General features: G+C 54.6%; 10 protein-coding genes across 10 annotated transcripts; 8 read left to right on the top strand and 2 right to left on the bottom strand.

Moving 5' to 3' along the window:
- Positions 1–573: 573 nt before the first annotated feature.
- LTR77_004914 (uncharacterized protein) lies at positions 574–1,674 on the top strand (the record flags this gene model as incomplete). The annotated part of the gene is made up of 1 exon (XM_064802164.1): positions 574–1,674. The coding sequence occupies one exon, from the start codon at positions 574–576 to the stop codon at positions 1,672–1,674; it is 1,101 nt and encodes a 366-aa protein (XP_064659525.1).
- A 447-nt stretch (positions 1,675–2,121) lies between these two features.
- On the top strand, positions 2,122–3,306 carry LTR77_004913 (uncharacterized protein; the record flags this gene model as incomplete). The annotated part of the gene is made up of 1 exon (XM_064802163.1): positions 2,122–3,306. One exon carries the CDS (start codon positions 2,122–2,124, stop codon positions 3,304–3,306), a length of 1,185 nt encoding a protein of 394 aa, XP_064659524.1.
- Positions 3,307–3,549: 243 nt separating this feature from the next.
- Positions 3,550–4,764, bottom strand: LTR77_004912 (uncharacterized protein; the record flags this gene model as incomplete). The annotated part of the gene is made up of 1 exon (XM_064802162.1): positions 3,550–4,764. One exon carries the CDS (start codon positions 4,762–4,764, stop codon positions 3,550–3,552), a length of 1,215 nt encoding a protein of 404 aa, XP_064659523.1.
- Positions 4,765–5,174: 410 nt separating this feature from the next.
- Positions 5,175–6,162, top strand: LTR77_004911 (uncharacterized protein; the record flags this gene model as incomplete). The annotated part of the gene is made up of 2 exons (XM_064802161.1): positions 5,175–5,436; positions 5,522–6,162. The coding sequence occupies 2 exons, from the start codon at positions 5,175–5,177 to the stop codon at positions 6,160–6,162; spliced, it is 903 nt and encodes a 300-aa protein (XP_064659522.1).
- A 790-nt stretch (positions 6,163–6,952) lies between these two features.
- Positions 6,953–7,957, top strand: LTR77_004910 (uncharacterized protein; the record flags this gene model as incomplete). The annotated part of the gene is made up of 1 exon (XM_064802160.1): positions 6,953–7,957. One exon carries the CDS (start codon positions 6,953–6,955, stop codon positions 7,955–7,957), a length of 1,005 nt encoding a protein of 334 aa, XP_064659521.1.
- Positions 7,958–8,844: 887 nt separating this feature from the next.
- On the top strand, positions 8,845–9,849 carry LTR77_004909 (uncharacterized protein; the record flags this gene model as incomplete). The annotated part of the gene is made up of 1 exon (XM_064802159.1): positions 8,845–9,849. The coding sequence occupies one exon, from the start codon at positions 8,845–8,847 to the stop codon at positions 9,847–9,849; it is 1,005 nt and encodes a 334-aa protein (XP_064659520.1).
- A 234-nt stretch (positions 9,850–10,083) lies between these two features.
- LTR77_004908 (uncharacterized protein) lies at positions 10,084–11,766 on the top strand (the record flags this gene model as incomplete). Its single annotated transcript, XM_064802158.1, has 3 exons — positions 10,084–11,025; positions 11,082–11,612; positions 11,668–11,766. The coding sequence occupies 3 exons, from the start codon at positions 10,084–10,086 to the stop codon at positions 11,764–11,766; spliced, it is 1,572 nt and encodes a 523-aa protein (XP_064659519.1).
- Positions 11,767–12,061: 295 nt separating this feature from the next.
- Positions 12,062–13,478, top strand: LTR77_004907 (uncharacterized protein; the record flags this gene model as incomplete). The annotated part of the gene is made up of 4 exons (XM_064802157.1): positions 12,062–12,301; positions 12,352–13,066; positions 13,117–13,261; positions 13,316–13,478. The coding sequence occupies 4 exons, from the start codon at positions 12,062–12,064 to the stop codon at positions 13,476–13,478; spliced, it is 1,263 nt and encodes a 420-aa protein (XP_064659518.1).
- A 391-nt stretch (positions 13,479–13,869) lies between these two features.
- MRPS16 (37S ribosomal protein S16, mitochondrial) lies at positions 13,870–14,438 on the top strand (the record flags this gene model as incomplete). Its single annotated transcript, XM_064802156.1, has 2 exons — positions 13,870–14,145; positions 14,205–14,438. The coding sequence occupies 2 exons, from the start codon at positions 13,870–13,872 to the stop codon at positions 14,436–14,438; spliced, it is 510 nt and encodes a 169-aa protein (XP_064659517.1).
- A 725-nt stretch (positions 14,439–15,163) lies between these two features.
- On the bottom strand, positions 15,164–16,585 carry CDC11 (Cell division control protein 11; the record flags this gene model as incomplete). The annotated part of the gene is made up of 5 exons (XM_064802155.1): positions 15,164–15,229; positions 15,290–15,674; positions 15,732–15,869; positions 15,920–16,079; positions 16,138–16,585. 5 exons carry the CDS (start codon positions 16,583–16,585, stop codon positions 15,164–15,166), a joined length of 1,197 nt encoding a protein of 398 aa, XP_064659516.1.
- Between the last annotated feature and the right edge of the window lie 199 nt (positions 16,586–16,784).

Below are 16,784 nucleotides of genomic sequence, written 5' to 3'. Positions count from 1 at the left end.
GCGAGCAGGGATGGCCGGGGTTATTGAAGCTTTGGGTTGTCGTTGGGGTTATGTTGAGCTGGAGCGGGAGTTCTGGGATACGCGGGCGGCGGCTAGCTATGATACCCAAATTCTGTACTTCTTTCTGTAGTATCGTTCTGTTTGTGACACCATTCTTCCGTACATGTATTTATGTGTGTTGTGGGTTTTTCGGAGCCGGCCTTGCGCTTCGTTTTGAGGCTTAAAGGGAGGGATGTGGGTGGTGGGATTAAAGGCGGCGCTAAGGGATGTTTGCTGCGGACGGAGCGCGGCGCGGGGAGGCGTGGGTTTAGTGGATATGGGATTTGGGACTTCGTCTTCTATACGTATTAGGTAGTCTAAGGCAATGCGTTCCAACGACTGAGTATAGTTTACTACGGATCTGAAACTTTTCGAGGAATCACGCCGTCAACAGCAACAGTTTCTCGTAGGGCCGAGAAATAAAGAAGCCGTCTGGACACGGAAAGGACTCCATTCAATTCTTGGGACGGTAGGCCTTTCGTCTGGACATCATTTCTATATAGAGCGATAAACCCACAAAGAGCTACAGCAAGCATGGCATCCCAGGCTCCACCCAACGCCGTAACCGTCTCCCTCAAAGACCTGCAATCCAACAACGTAACCCTCGCAACCCTCGAATCAGCCTTCGGCCCCGACTCCCTCGGCATCATCATCGTCACCGATCTCCCACCCCGATTCCCAGCCTTACGACGAAGAGTTCTCAGCTCAAGCAGCTACCTCGCCAACCTCCCCCAGCACGAACTGTCCAAACTCGAGAACCCAGCCGCCAACTACGCCGTCGGCTGGTCCTGCGGTAAAGAAACGCTCGCGGACGGCCGCTACGACACGCTTAAAGGCTCGTACTACGCTCAGCCGATCCATTCGCCGGATGGAGCGTTAGAGGCGAAAGCTAAGCAGCTGTATCCCGAGGTACCGGAGTTTACGTCTGAGAATGTGTGGCCGGAGGAGGGTGTGCTGCCGGGGTTTGAGGGGGCTTTCGAGGAGCTGTGTCGGTTGGTTGTGGATGTGGCGGCGGTGGTGGCGGGATGTTGTGATCGGTATGGGGTGGAGAAGTTGGGAGGGTATAGGGAGGGCACGTTGGAGGGGATTGTGAGGGGGAGTGTGTGTACTAAGGCGAGGTTGTTGCATTATTTCCCGCCTCCTGCTACTACGGCGGGATCGGAGGCTGGAGATGGAGACGCGAGACCCGATTCAGCGATGGGGGTTGACGACGACTGGTGCGCCTCGCACAAGGATCTTGGAGCGCTCACCGGCCTGACCTCGCAGATGTTCGTCGACGAATCCCTCCACCCCCCGCACCCGACCTCCTCCAACACTTTCCCCGACCTCGAAGAAATGGACTCCCACCCTGACCCCGCCGCCGGCCTCTGGATCGAAGACCGCAGCGGACGCCGCACACAAGTCCAGATCCCCCGCGACGCGCTGGCTTTCCAGACGGGCGAGGCTTTGGAGGTTATCACGAGGGGAGCGTTCAAGGCTGTGCCGCATTTTGTGCGGGGAGGCAAGGGGGGAGGGAAGGTGGCGAGGAATACGCTTGCGGTGTTTACGCAGCCGAATTTGTGGGAGGTTGTGGAGGAGGGGACGGGGAGGACTTTTGCGGAGATGGGGGTGGTGAATTTGAGGGGGAAGGTTTGAGCGGGGAATGGGGGGACTGAGTGATGGGTTGGGGTTTGCGGAGTGGGTGGAGGGGATGGTGAAGGTTTGTGTGTTGCGGGAAAGGTGCGCTGGAAAAGCGCGTTGGGCGTTTGGCGACACATTCTTCAACATTCAGTGCACGACGACACTTCCACAGAGCCTGGACTGCGCCCTTCAGGACAACGCGGTATATGGCGGCGTTCACACTAACATCCGGTCTTCCGCAGACACTTCTGACGCCCGGTTGTAAGAAGCTTGACGAGCTTCGAACTCTCAAGCTTGTACCTAAGTCACAACCTGGCGATCATGCACAGCCTCTTGGCTCGACTCACTCCGCCTCCACCATGAACAACAGTGTGGTTGAGACAGTTCAGTACTTTGGCCTACAAAAGAGAAACATGGCTTCTCGACGGTCGATTCGTTTCCACAATACACTCTCCATCAGACATGAAGTTCTCTCGCAGCACGAAAGACGTTCAGCAACCAGAAGTGACCATCACGCTAGATAATGACAGTACAGGCCCCTTCCATCCCGGATCTCGAGTCTCCGGCAATGTTTCGTTTCCACACGACCCGCACAAGCCAATTCAGAAGGCGGAAGTCGTCCTGTTCGGGCGGGCCACCACGCGCATCCCCCGAAAAGGAGCAACGAACGGCGAACTCACACTCCTTCAATTCGACGACACGGCCGAGATCTTCCGCTCAGTCCAACACGTGCCGCTCGACAGGGACGTCAAGAACGACACGGGAGAGAACTACGAATGGCGCTTCGACTTAAGGTTTCCCGAGACCACTTCTCTGACCTCCAAAAGCCCTTATGCGGACGAGAGCAGATTTGAGGGAGCCTACACTTTGGAAACTCATGCCTTACCGCCTAGTTTCAGTATGGTCGCGAGCGCCAGCACTTTTGCGGTGGTTGGGTACCATGTCCAGGCCCGACTGCAGTTTGAAGGCGAGGAGGAGCCTTTGATTGCTCAGTTTCCAGAGCAGTTGGTCTTGCTTCCTCGTGCTGCCCAGCAGCAACCGCGCCAACCGATCGAGGTCGTCAAATCTGCAGTACGCTTCTCTAGCCCACACCTACTACCAAGTGCCAGTGGCTCGAGGTCATCCTTCCGCATCCTCGGAGGCAACTTTTCTTCCAAGGCTCCAACCGTTAATGTCGGTCTCAGAGCGAACCTTCCTACTACACTAGCCACTGGAGCCTCTTTCCGTCTCTCTACGACCGTCGAGATCAGCTCACCCTCTTCATCCAACATCACCATTCCAACCATCAACGTACGAGTAAAAACGCTTCGGCTCTTCCAGCGTACGTACCTCCGAGCCCTCCGAGTCGCTCCGGGCGGTACAGGCCATCGCGTCGTGGAGACAAAGTGCGAGGAAGCCGTTCTACTGAACACTTTACCCCCGTCTATCGATGTTTCACGGCAGCACGCAACAGATGGAGTGGAGAAGGTGTGGACGTATCCGGCGGAGTTTGAGAGCAGAGTGCCTGGGACTACGTGTCCGTGTTTTAGTACGGTGAATATTAATCAGGGGTTTAGGACGGATCTGGTTTTGGAGGTGACGATCTGTGGGAAGGCGGTGGAGTTTGTGGTTGAGGTACCTGAGATTGTTGTTGTTGCTCCGTCTTAGAGGCGTTTCTCGTGAGGAACTGTGTGCCATTAATCAAACTCACGTTCGGTACAGCCACGGAGACAGACGCGGCGCAGTTTGATGCATTTTATGGGACGACTTATGATACCTCAGAAGAGACACTTTTTCAAACTTCGGTTGAAGACTCACTATAGACTACTGCCAGAACTTCAGTGAGATTTTGATCATAGTAGTCCCATACTGGACTGTTCCGCCTTCCGCCTTCCGCCTTCCGCCTGCCCGCTACTGGCGCCCAAGCACCGCTATCCTACCCGTGAAGGGATTGACAAGTGGATTGTGCAGCTCTCCAATCGTACTCATGCAAGCGGCCGCCGGGTCGCCTGAGCCTGCGAGGCTGCCTTGCCAATACTCGTTTCCCGGAAACGCATTGCCGTCCCATGCATAGCTCAATACAAGCAGTTCGTCCGTCCTCAACTTCTCCGCCGGGTTCCGCTGCGTGAAGACCACTTTGATGCCCTGCTGGCGAGCAGCCGATTTCACATCATCCTGTGTGTGATCGGGTACGCCGTTGATCCACGCGAACTCGATCGTGCCAATGTGTGGAAACCTGATCTCGTTGAGCGCATTGGTGAAGGTTTTGATGTAGAGTTGGGCTTGAAAGTCAGTGGCCTGCCACACACCAAGGCCCAGACCGACAACGTAGGTGTGGGCTTTTCTGCCAGCGTCGGCGGCGCGAGCATCGGCTTCGTGAAGTAGCAGGTCAGCTGTGATGCGCATACGAGCCTTGTACATGGCGTTGTTGAAGTCCAGGGACGAGTCCAGCGCGACGCCGAAAAAACCAGCGAAGATCTTGGTGAGCCCGGGATGTTGGTGGGGAGAGTCCTCCGCCGGAAGCACGAAGATTGAGTCCATTCGGTCCAGTCTTTCAAACCGGGCGCCTACCAGGCCTATGATGATTCCTCGCTCCTCGAAGCTGCCCGGTTCTCCACTTTTGCCTTGGTTGTAGCGATTACCGTCGTTGATGAAGTAGCTCGGTCCACTGACACCGATAAGGCTGCTAAGCATGATCTCGTCGTAGCTCAGGTACTCTTGCAAGGTCAGATACCGATTCTGCTGTTGATATTCTGTACCATTGCGATCCCACTCCGTAGTCGTATCGTTTCCTATTGTCCCGCCGTCGCGGAGGACCGTATGGTCATGTCCGTTCATGAAGACAAGTGGTCGCTTTTCGATGAGCCGGGTGACTTCTTGCTGCCAGGTGAAACTGTCCGGACCGCCGTACAAGGCTTTTTCGTACGATGAGCCATGTTGTCTTTTAAACGCAAGAAAGGCGCTCACGAGATCCGGGAAGTGAGCGTGCACGATGATCCGCGTGCTTGCTGCATCCCCTTCACAGACTGCTGGGTCGAAGTGGCGAATGGAGTTGCTTGTGACTGGTGGCTTGATCTGGAGGTTTGTCACGTTTGAGATCAGGCTGCTGGCGGTCGGTGCAGCCATGTTGACCTGCGAGTGGGCTTGGGGTCCTGCGTCGCCCAATGTTCAAGGCTCCAAGCGTACGCTTTTGCTTAGCAGTACGTTGTTCAGGAGCAAGCTTGACAAGAGAACTCGTGCTGAACTGAGGGGAAGTGTGAGAAGGTAGAAAGTGAAGCGCAGGAGTTGGGATGACTCTTCCTTACGGCAAATCCAACACAGCTGGCTGGTATGCAAGGGCGTTGCTGCCTCGCGTGCGTTACGACGGCATGCTCGTCAGGATCCGTCAACTTCCACCAGGCTTACCTGCATCACTGGCGAGAACCTGCGCATGGTCGAATGACCAAGAGGCTAATCGCTGAATTGTCAGTCCATGGATGGGACATGGAAAGGAAAATGGAGGCGTGAAAACAAGATGGCCTGCCGACACCGGCTCAATGCCAGCCGAGGCAGCACGAGGCTCCTCGAAAGATCAACAACTAAAACACATTGGCAATGCGTACTCGATTCTCATCAGACGTCAAAGTACTCTCACAATGACGAACCTACCCTCCCCTCCCTTCGTCGATATCAAAGGCATCGCCAACTTCCGCGACGTTGGCGGCCAACTCGATAATGTCCGCAAAGGGGTGGTGTTCCGCTCAGCGGACCCATCGAAGGCATCCGAGGAAGGGTTGAAGAAGATGAGCAAGGATCTAGGTATGTGAGAGGTCGGTCTCCCGAGTATACCCACGACACGACGTCCTCAGCTGCAAACCTATGCTAACCCATTGTTTGGAAACAGGCATAACAACAATCTTCGACCTCCGCTCAGCCCCCGAGATCAAACGAGACGGGCCCGAATGGGCAGACATTGCCGTGGATGCTCAAGACGTCTTCGAACCGTATGGTATCAAGCGGCAATGGGTACCTGTATTCGCTGAACAAGATTACGGCCCCGATCAAGTCGCGCTGCGCTACAAGGAGTACACGCGTGAGGGCTCCGCTGGGTTTGTGAAAGCATACCACGATATCCTGCTCTCTGCGCCGTCAGCCTACGGAGCAATGTTCCGGCATCTGGCGCAAGAGAAGCCAACGCCTTGTCTGGTCAACTGCACAGCAGGCAAAGACAGGACAGGTGTAGTAGTAGCACTGCTGCTGAGTCTGATTGGAGTGGACAAAGAGAAGATCGCAGAAGAGTACGCGCTCACAGACCAAGGACTGGCAGAGCTGAGGCCCATCTTCATTGAGCGGTTGTTGAAGAATCCGGCTCTGGAGGGGAATCGGGAAGGGGTGGGGAACATGGTCAGTTCGAAGAAGGAGAATATGCTTGCTGCGCTGGAGATGATTCAGAAGGAGTTTGGAGGCGCGGAGAATTATATGCAGGAGAGGTGTGGGTTGGAAGATGAGGAGATTGGGCGGTTACGGAAGAACTTGAGGGCGTGAGCGAGGACGACTGGGATGTCGATAGAGTTACGATCGGACGATATATGGATACATGGTGATCGATGAACTGGACGATGAAGCAGTCGTCTGGTAGGAGCAATTCACCTGTTGTTCTTCATGTTCCTTTCCGCGATCACTGCTTCTGTCCGTGTGGGTCAGGCTCGTCGGTTACTGTTTGGCAAAGCACATATATCATCACAAACGCATCGTGGTGGGCTTCCAAACACGCGGGCCGATTGCCGGGATCGTGAACCTGCTTGCATCCTGACATCCTGGTAGACATCGTGGCGCTTTCGCTATTTCGAGATCCGTGCTTGTCGACTTCATCTCTTCTTTCGACCAGCATCCTGCAGCTCTCAAGGCTCAGTCTGCCGTCGTTGCAACAGTCAACTTGACTCCATGTTATTATCCATTCAGAAGGAATCGCCGCGGGAAAAACAACAAGTATAGGCCTCATCAACAATGCCTTCAAACGTAACCAACGTCCCGCCCCTCTCTGCACGACAAGGTTTACGCGAGCATTAATATAGTAGGGGTACGTCACCCAACTGCGATCGCCCAGGTACCCGGCCAATATTTGGCTGCTGTTGTGGCGCTCTTGTTTGCTTTTAACTACCGGCGAAGTGGTGAGGTATTTTGTGTCAGTCCATCTTTGATGAGGTAGGGTCTTCTCTTCTTCGTCTCGTCTCGTCTCGTTCTTGTGCTGCTCCCAGGAGACAGCAAGGTCCAGAGACATCCAGCTATCCGGCACCTATTGGTTGAGAAAGCTTCTTTGCACATTGCCTGCGAGATGGCTACCACACGAGACGTCTCGCCGATAGGCACTTCCAAGTTCGAGAAGCCATTCACTCCCCCCAGCGCTACGACAACACCGACGACATCTCCGACCGATCCGACGCCTCAGAACCTCCCGTTCTCACGGTATCACGCGGCTCACGCTTCCACTGCTTCCACGACCGATACCTATTCCACTGCACCAACAACCGCAACCACTATCCTCGACGAAGTACTGGAAAAGGCGTCATGGGATGCAGATCCTACAGGAATGCACGCTCGGTCTCGCCGCGACTCGGCGTTGCTCGAAGGACACTTTGTAGAAGAAATACACCAACAAGACGGTCTGGAAGACGGCTGGTCAGATACAACCAGAAGCAACAGCGACTTAGCCTCTGATGCACTGCCAGACCGCGCAACACTAGCCGCCGTCCAAGAGTTCCCCATCTTTGACGCAGATGGCAGACAAACGACTTTCGGCTCCCTCTTCGACCCAGAGAATGTAATCCACCAACGGCAGTTGATCGTCTTCGTCCGGTACTGGTATTGTCCGGCCTGTACAGCATACCTCGAATCCTTAACCGAAGGCATCAGCTCGGAGGACTACTACAACATCCCAATCCCAACCTCCATAACCATCATCGGATGCGGCCAACCAGACCTCATCAACCACTACAAACAATTCACCGGCTGCCCGTTCACGATGTACGCCGATCCGACACGAACCCTCTTCAAACGGCTCGGGATGGGTCTGAGCATGAATTTGGGGAAGAGGAAGCCAGAGTATATGGCCAAAGGACTGCTGGGGGCATCGGGAGACGAGTTCAGGATTTTAAGGAAGAGCTTGCAAGAGCCGGAGGGTTTGAGGAAGAGGGATTTGCTGAGGGGTGGACATCCGATGCAGGTTGGAGGGGAGTTTTTGTTTGAGGGGGGGGCGGCTGTTTGGTGTCATCGCATGAAGGATTATCGCGGGCATTCGGAGATTGGGGTGTTGAGGAGGTTGGTTGGGTTGGATGAGTGAGCGAGAGCCATTGTCGAAATGCATGCACTCAGCACAGCGCTGGTTGGACGACTTCTGCGAAGGAGATGAGGAGCCTGGTGGTGATGATACAAACGACATCAAGGCAGCTCGAAGCGAAAGATGACAGTAGCAGCCTGGTACGTGGCGACGCCAGCCCGAGCTGGAGCACTGGTCGCCACTTGAAGGATGAAAAGAGATCTCGCTCATGACTCCTACCCGGACCCAGCAGGCCTGTCGAGGTCGAGCAACGAGGCGCAAACGTACTCAGCGGTGCATCAGTCCCACAGACCAGGAAGAAGATCGGAGGAGTATTCAGAAGATGGGCCAGCATGGCACGTTGTACCCAAAGGCTTTGAATTGGGAGGTTCTATGGTTGCCAGCGGACGACTCCAGGCCTTCTAGATGGCATTGGACGCTTTTTCTCTTGATACGAAATTCCTCCATTGTACAATTGCAATTCGCGCTGGGACCGCGAGATCAGGATATGTGCAGATGGAAGCATATGCCGGGAATCTCGACCACCCCATTCCGCTCACCTCAACTCCATTTGTTCGGCCTGAGCCTGGCAGGCTTTGCATCCTCTCGACCCTACGAACAGCCAGGAGAGGACGCAGAAGCTGCCGAAACCAGCAGCTCACGGCCTTTGAGTGCCGAGTAGCAAAGCTACAAGCTCGTGAAGCTCCAGTGCATGAACTCTCCTCTCCGCAGCGCCGTCCGAGGTCGGTTGCTGATCACTACGAAGCATGAGATCATGGTAAACACGAACGCTTAATACACCCGTGGAAGTATTTGTAGGTATCGAGAAACATTTCACTTCCTTCGCAGTCCCATTAGAAGTGCGCTCAAATCGTACCGGTCTTCCTCACCGTTACACATCAACAATCATCATGCCTCCGACTACCAACGGACAGCCACCCGCAGTGAAGACTGTCGGGTATATCGGACTAGGCAATGCCGGCTACTCGATGGCTTCGAATATACCTAAATCTGGCTACCAGCTGATCGTCCACGACGTCGACACAGAAAGGGTGCAACGAGCGGCAAAAGAATGGCCGAACACCACAGCCTGGAACGGCGACCCAAAGCAGTTCCAGGAATGCGAAGTAGTCATTACGATGCTACCGCAAGGGAAGATCGTTCGGGACGTCCTCCTCGGCAAGGACAACATTGCAAGTGGACTGAAGCCAGGAACCATCATCGTCGACACATCATCCTCCAGTCCGTTCGACACGCAGGAGTTAGGCAAGGAGCTGGCGCAACATCAACTCCAGCTCGTCGATTCACCGATCACTCAGACATATATGCACGCAACAGACGCCGGCGAATCAACGTTGATGGTCGGATCCGACTCGCGAGAAGCGTTCGAGAAGGTCGAACCCATCCTTCGCTGCATGGCCGGCTACATCTTCCACATGGGCCGCTTAGGAAATGGCCACGCGATGAAGACACTGAACAATTACATCATGGCCTCCTCCATCTGCGCTCTCTGCGACAGCTTAGTGACCGGGCAGAAATACGGCCTCGACCCGCAGCAAATGATCGATGTGCTGAACGTCGGCACAGGAGTGAACTTCCCTACTCTCGACACGTTCCGGCGAGACGGGATCACGCGTCGTTATAACAGCGGTTTCGGACTGGCGTTGCTGGTGAAGGATCTAGGGATTACGGAGGAGTTCATGCAGCATAACAAGTTTGAGACTGAGCTGCCGGCGTTGACGAAGAAGTATCTAGGCGATGCGTTGGGGCACGTTGAGCCGATGGCTGATCATACGAAGGCGTTGGTGGGGTGGGAGAAGAGGTCCGGGGTTCAGTTGAAGAGGACGGAGAAGGTGGAGGATCTTCCGGAGAAGGACTTTGAGCATCGGTTGAAGGGGTTGAATCGAGACAACTGAGAAAATTGCTCTGCTGTAACATCATGTAGCTATATACGTCTGTGTTGTTGTGAGCTGCACGTGGATCAATCGATCAGCAATGGCGAAGTCGGACGGCAGTATACGTACCTCCTGCTCCTTCGGCTGTTTACAAGCGGGGTGAGGTGTCACGAGTGTATATATGTGTTGGAGAACAGCAGTGAAGCATACCATTGCAACAGAACTCTGTAACAACTATACGATCCAGTTGCAACCATGATTGCATCAAAACTACACCTTAACAGCTTCCTACATGGAGAAGACATCACCGCCAGCTCTCTCCTGCTAACCGCACTCGCATTCGCTGGCCTTGCTAGCATCGCCTATGTGATCCTCACCGAAGCCTACCGCTCCAAAGTCCGTCTTCCCAACATCCCAGGACCGACCGGCCTACCCATCGTCGGGAACTTCTACCAACTCAATCCTGACCCAGCAGAGACGCTGCATCAATGGAGCAAGAAGTATGGCGGCGTCTACCAGATTATGCTCGGGACCATGCCGGTTGTCGTCTTCTCGTCGATGCAAGCCGCGAGAGAGGTGTTCATCGGACAGGGCGGGAGTTTGATCGATAAGCCGAAGTTCTATACCTTCCACTCAGTCTTAAGCTCAGTCGCGAGTTCTATCGGCACGACACCATGGAGCGAGTCGACGAAGCGGAGGAGGAAGACTGCTGCGACAGCGATGAACAGGCCGGCGGTTGCCTCCTACTTGCCGTTCATCGATGAGCTGACGCGAGATCTGATCGCTGACCTGTGGAAGAAAGGCCAGGACGGAACGGTGGCCTTTGATCCACGCCACAGCCTCTCCAGGACCATTACTGATCTCACACTTACCGTCAATTACGGTGCTCGACTTCCCGACGACGACGCCTTGCTTGAAGAAATTATCGATGTCGAGGACGGGCTGTCCAGAATCAAATGTCCGCTCGGAAGCTCTCAAGACTTCATGCCGATTATGCGATGGTCACCGTTCAACGAGAAGTCTGCTGTGGCCAAGGAGATCAATAGACGCCGCCTCATCTTCCTGAACAAATTTAGCAGCGAGTTGGAGGACAGAGTAGAGAAAGGAATCGAGAAGCCGAGCATCCAGAGCAACTGCTTGAAAGACCCAGACGTGAGATTGGACAAGGTCGATCTCCTGGGCATCAGCATGAGCATGGTTGGTTCCATTTGCCTCTGATTATAGGTAGAGCCTTTCAGCTGATGAGAATACAGGTATCCGGCGGCCTTGATACAATGGTGAACACGTTGGCCTGGTCCATCGGCACCTTCGCACTTCGTCCCGATATTCAGGAGAAAGCATACCAGGCCATCTGCGACGTCTACGGCAAAGAAAGCTGGGGTCCCATCGAAGACGAAACGGCAGTTCCTTATGTCACCGCGCTGGTCAAAGAATGCCTGCGCACTTTCTGCGTGCTCCGCCTGTCCCTGCCGCGAGCGACATGGAAGGATGTCCAGTACGGCGACATTTTCATCCCTAAAGGAACGACTGTATTCCTGAATGCATGGGGCTGCAACAGAGACGAGAGCGTATATGGTCCGGATGTCAATGTCTTCAGGCCAGAGCGGTTCCTAGAAGATCCAGATCTACCACACGCAGCGTACGGCTTTGGGACGAGAATGTGCGCTGGCTTCCATCTCGCCAACAGGCAGTTGTACGTGATGATCTTGAGGCTCCTGTGGTCGTTCAAGATCGAGTTGAGCAAGGAAGATGCCGATAACAACTGGCGGATGCGGGCATTGGAGGTAGGGTCCATTCGAACTTGGGGCCATTGTAGGCAAATGCTGATGATGATTCCAGGATGTAACCGAGCCGTGGCATCTGGCAGCCATACCACCAAGCTACAAAGTCCGATTCGTGTCCAGGAACGCAGGAGCTTTGAAGGAGATGTTAGAGTGATAGTTACCAGTAAAGAAGCAATAGTGGCGCGAGTCGTTGCTGTAGGGGCGGTTTGTGCAACCTGTTATAGCCTAGCAGTTCGACCCACCGAAACTCAATCCGCCTTCAACTACATGTACATCTTCTCCGAGCCGAGCTCATCATGGACCAACAACAACTCGCGGCTTGACGTACGGAAGTATTGCGCCGTACTACTATTCTTGTGCGAGTGCTGCCTTCAATCGCTCATTCCATTTGGAATTCAACTCGAAACGTTTCCCGTCCTTGAACCGCAAATGCTAATACATCACCGACAATGGCAAAGACTACAGGGCATTTGGTTGCTCTTGCAACGAGAATACTTGAGCAAGCCAAAGCATTGGAAGCCTATCATGAGAAGCAAGATACTCCACTGCCCTCGTTTGACGAGAGTGCCTCTGAAGGACTCAACTTCCCACGAGAAATGGAGAAAACACGAGCAACTATCTCAGATGCATGCGAGGAGCTAAACGCTCTGGTGCAAGACCCGAGAATGATGATGCAGTCGAGAGTCATGGCAAGTTCGTTTGAGTCGCTTCTTCATAACGTCTGACTGATCGTACCAAGGCTCACTTGCTGTACTTTGACGTTGTACATCGCTTCAAGATCACGTCCAAAGTACCTCTCAATGGCTCGATCAGCTACTCAGAGCTATCTAAGCAGACAGGCGTGAGCGAGGCAGCTCTCCGAAGAGTGCTTCGATTCGCCATCTCGAACCATGTCTTTGCCGAGAAGCAGCCCGGCTTCATCTCTCACTCCGCCGCCTCGAGACTGCTGGTGGACGATCCAACAATGTTCGACTGGGTCGGGTCAGTCGTGCAGGAGATCACTCCAGCCCAATTAGCGGAAGGCAAGGCGCTTGAGAAGTATCCCGAAGCGGACGAGAGCTCGAAGACCGGCTACATGGTTGCTAACAAGGCAACTGAGCAATCCTTCTATCTCCATATGGCAAAGGAGCCAGAGCGGGTCAGGCAATTTGGCAGCGCCATGAGTGGTTTCGCCAAAGGGAGAGGCCATTCGCTGGATCACCTGGTCAATAATTTTCCGTGGGGTGAGCTGGGATCTGGTACTGTCGTGGATCTCGGTGGAGGCGCAACTGGTGGAGCAGCCTTTGCCATCGGTGAGAAGTATCCGGACTTGAATCTGATCGTGCAGGATCTGCCAGATACAGTGGCGGGAGCAGAAGAGAAGCCTGGTGTGAATGTCAAATTCCAGGCGCACAGCTTTTTTGATGAGCAGCCAGTCAAAGGAGCGGATGTCTACATGAGCAGATGGTGCTTTCGTGAGTATGGCCAGTCGCGAAGGTCGAAAACAAGCTGACAGCCACAACAGACAACTGGTCCGACAAATATTGCACCAAGATCCTCAACGCCCTGATACCGGCACTCAAGCCAGGTGCCAGGATTCTGATCATGGACGCTGTATTGCCGCAGATCGGGAGTGGTGCTGTCTTGTCGAACGAGGAACGTCGACTGCGGTGAGTTTGATCTGGAAGACAGGGATTCTCTGCCGTGCTAACCAGTTCTTTTAGCAACTTCGACGTGACCATGATGGCGCTTTCTGCATCTCAAGAACGAGAGCTGGAAGACTGGAAGGCTCTGTTCGCGGCAGTCGATAGCAGATATCGTTGGAAAGGGGTCGCGCAGCCCGAAGGCTCGAACTTGGCACTGATCGAGGCGGTCTGGGATCCTTGAGGGCTGTTGCACCCAGTATTAACGTTCGATATCGACGGTTGCGAATATACTCTATCCGCACGATAGCTAATCGCCAGCCATGGTTGGACTCTTGGGTCAGCTCTCGCTTCTCAGATGTTGTGCCTGATGCTTGTATACTGGAGGCCACCTCGACCAAATTCTAGACTGTCTTAGAGTAAGCTTTAGTGCGATTTATATTGTCAATATGTTCCGTGCAGACAACATGTGATAATGTTGTCGTTCAGGAGAGGTCGCAGGAGTCTGACAGTCCCCCTCGTCCGTCGTCTCGTCTGAACTTTTGCCCGCAACCTCACCTCCGGCTTGGCAAGCTCTACCTCACATCTCCTCATCGCAACCCATCGCCATCCCACATCCCACCACCACCGCAACAATGGTCCTCCGCCTCCGCCTCGCCCGCATACGCACCCCCGGCGGCTCCCGCCGCCACCACCCTCAATACAATATCGTACTCGCCCACGCGCGTACCGCCCGCGACGCCAAACCCCTCGAAGTCCTCGGCACCTACAACCCGATCCCGCAGATGCCCGTGGGTGCAGAGCCAGGCGATCGCAAGCAGAAGGATGTCAAGGTTGATGTGAGTAGGACGAAGTATTGGTTGGGGGTTGGGGCGCAGCCGAGTGATACTGTTTGGAGGTTGATGGGTATGGTATGCGATTCCAGCAGCGCCTTGGTGGGATGGAACGAAGGGAGGCTAATACGTGGCAGATTGGCTTGATGCCGCCGAAGTACCTGCCTACTGGAGAGCAAACACAAAATGCACTTAAGGCTGTACGGTTTCCAACACATGTTTCTCCTGAGGAGAAGCGGGAGGCGCGATGGAACCGGGAACGATCGAAGGGCCCTATCATGAAGGCCATGGAAGAGAATGCGGGGAGGAGTAGAGAGGGCGAAGTCACGGGTGTTGGCAATACCAGTCCACAGGATCCGAACAAGGCGTGATACTACCGACCTGATGTTGATGCGTTGACAACGGTGGGCAAGGTGCTGCTCCGCGGACGAACGCACTACGTGGAAGACACGGCAACGCCGTTGGGACATTCGAAGGCAATGGTTTAAACCAGCTGGTACAATGTTGGCTATACAACGACAGCGTTTGGCTCTGGCCAGTGCTGTGGAGAAAAGGTTAGAAGCGGCGTGCACGACCTCGCCAGCCTCGCGGTCAAAAGCTGCCCATACAACGGGGACCATTCGCAACACGAGCACATCAGCTGCCGAGACGCTGCAAGGCGGTAGTGTCGACCTTGGCAGTGAAAGGGGAGCATGCAGGTGACGAGCTGCAATGAGCGCTGCGAACAGTGATATCCGCATGTAACATGGACGCTGCACAACGAGAAAGAGGGAAGCGAGGAAGAAATACAGTGAATTAGCCCGCTACCCTACTATCCACAAACCACGCTTGCACCGACGCTGGGTATCCCCTCATCTCTCTCTCCTCGTCACGCGCACAGCGCTCTCAAGTTCAACAAAAGAAACCTCGTCTTCTCGCACTCTTTCTACTCCCACCATTCATGTATTACTACTTGTCGTTGTTGCTACATCCCTTTGCCGAAAGTATGCATGAATCGCCTCTGCACTTCTCCCCGTGGTCCACTGCAGAGGTCCACTGGGCGGTCGAGCATCATGGACAGCTTACTTGCAACCACAGCTGGAGTGGGCAAGGCCATCTAAGCGCCTGCCCTCGTTTCTTCGTCCTCGTCGATCGTGCTATCCTGGGTGGTGTGGTCACGATGCTGTTGATGTACACGTCAGCTTCTGCCATTGTACTGCTTTCAGCACAGACCAGATCATACCATCCGGCTCTCAAGCTCCTTGAGCTGGCTTTCCCGAGCTAAAAGCTCCTGCCTCTTCTCGCTAATCTCGCGCTGCACCTTGATCTCAATCTCCCTGAGCTTCTCTTCTTCGCGACGGAGCTGCTCCTCCTTCAGCCTCACGCTCTGCGAAGCCAGAGACTGTGGGTCAAGGAAGCCTTCGTCAGACACACCGCCGGTGCCTGAAGCGCTGTCGCCGGGCGAGGTGACGGATTTGGACAGCTTCTGGGTACGGTAGTTTTCGTAGAGGAAGTCGTGGGTGATCTCCTTGAGATCGGCCAAGTGAGAGTGGAGGAGCGCTGAGCGGATGGCGAGGAAGTCGCTGTGGCGCGGGTTGTCGACCTCGACCGTGCCCCATGGGTATTGACTAGACACAGTTTCGGTTAGCAAAGAACCGAGAAATTGGTGGGCTGAAGGAGCTTACCGGGCGCGCACTCTTCTTCCATCAACTTCGACGACCTCCTCTGATCCGACGATAGCGAATGGCATGAGGCCGCGAAGCTCGGCGTTCTCCTCTACGGTGTCCTCGTCGTCCTCCTCGATGTCGTACGGGAAGTTGTAGCTGCCGATAATGTAAGCATACGGTTGTGTGCGCACGAACGAATCACCTACACAGGAATGCGGTAGTGCTCGATGTCTTCCATGATGAGCTTCTTGCTCTCAGCAAGCTCGAGCGGGGTGAGCGAGTCGGCCTTGCCAATGACAGGTATAACGTTGACAAGAGGCGAAAGGCGGCGCATGAGCTCAATGTCCAGCTCGCGGAGCCCGTGGCCTATCGACACATTAGCGTCCACGACCATCTAGTTCCTTGCTGGTGACCCTGGACTGACCGGTCGGCTGCACAAAGTACAACAACACATGTACACGGTTGTCTCGGAATCGCGGGTTACGCTTGATTCTGCTCTCCTCCGCGACGATGTCGTCGTACTGCCTCTCCAGATAGCTCGAGATCTCGCCAAAGCTCGCCTCGTTGTCCACGTGGTCACCGAAACCGGGCGTGTCCACAATGGTCAAGCTGACCCTCGTGCCTTCCTCATCCAGCTCCAACTCCACCGTCACTGGCTTGATCTTCACAGATGGCTCGCCGGTGCTTTCTGAGTCGAGGTATGGTGGCGCATCGGAGTCGAGATGAGGAAGGACTGCCTTTTGGCAGAGGGTGTTGACAAAGGTAGTACGGCCTGTTCCTGAAGCACCGCAGACCATGAGACAGAACTGGATACCCTTCTTCACATTCTTCTTGCGGCGCAGCTTCGGGCCAGGGATGCTGTTAGCGGACATTGTGGCGGTGATGTAGTCTGGCGGCGGAGTGGGTCTGTTTGTGGATGAGGAAGTGTCTGCCATCGAAGATGTTAGTACATCTCTGCCGGAGTATGCGCGCCGCACGCTCATGGTCTGGCATACCTCGTCGCCACTTCAACACGTGACACCCTCAATGGATATACGGGGTGGTCGTTGAGAGGGGGTGGGTGTTGTTGGA

The sequence above is a fragment of the Saxophila tyrrhenica genome (genome assembly GCF_035928015.1).
Source record: "Saxophila tyrrhenica strain CCFEE 5935 chromosome Unknown scaffold_7, whole genome shotgun sequence".
Lineage (NCBI taxonomy): Eukaryota > Fungi > Ascomycota > Dothideomycetes > Mycosphaerellales > Extremaceae > Saxophila > Saxophila tyrrhenica.
The sequence above is the reverse complement of the archived record's forward strand: the minus strand, read 5'-3'. Positions and strand labels throughout refer to the sequence as shown.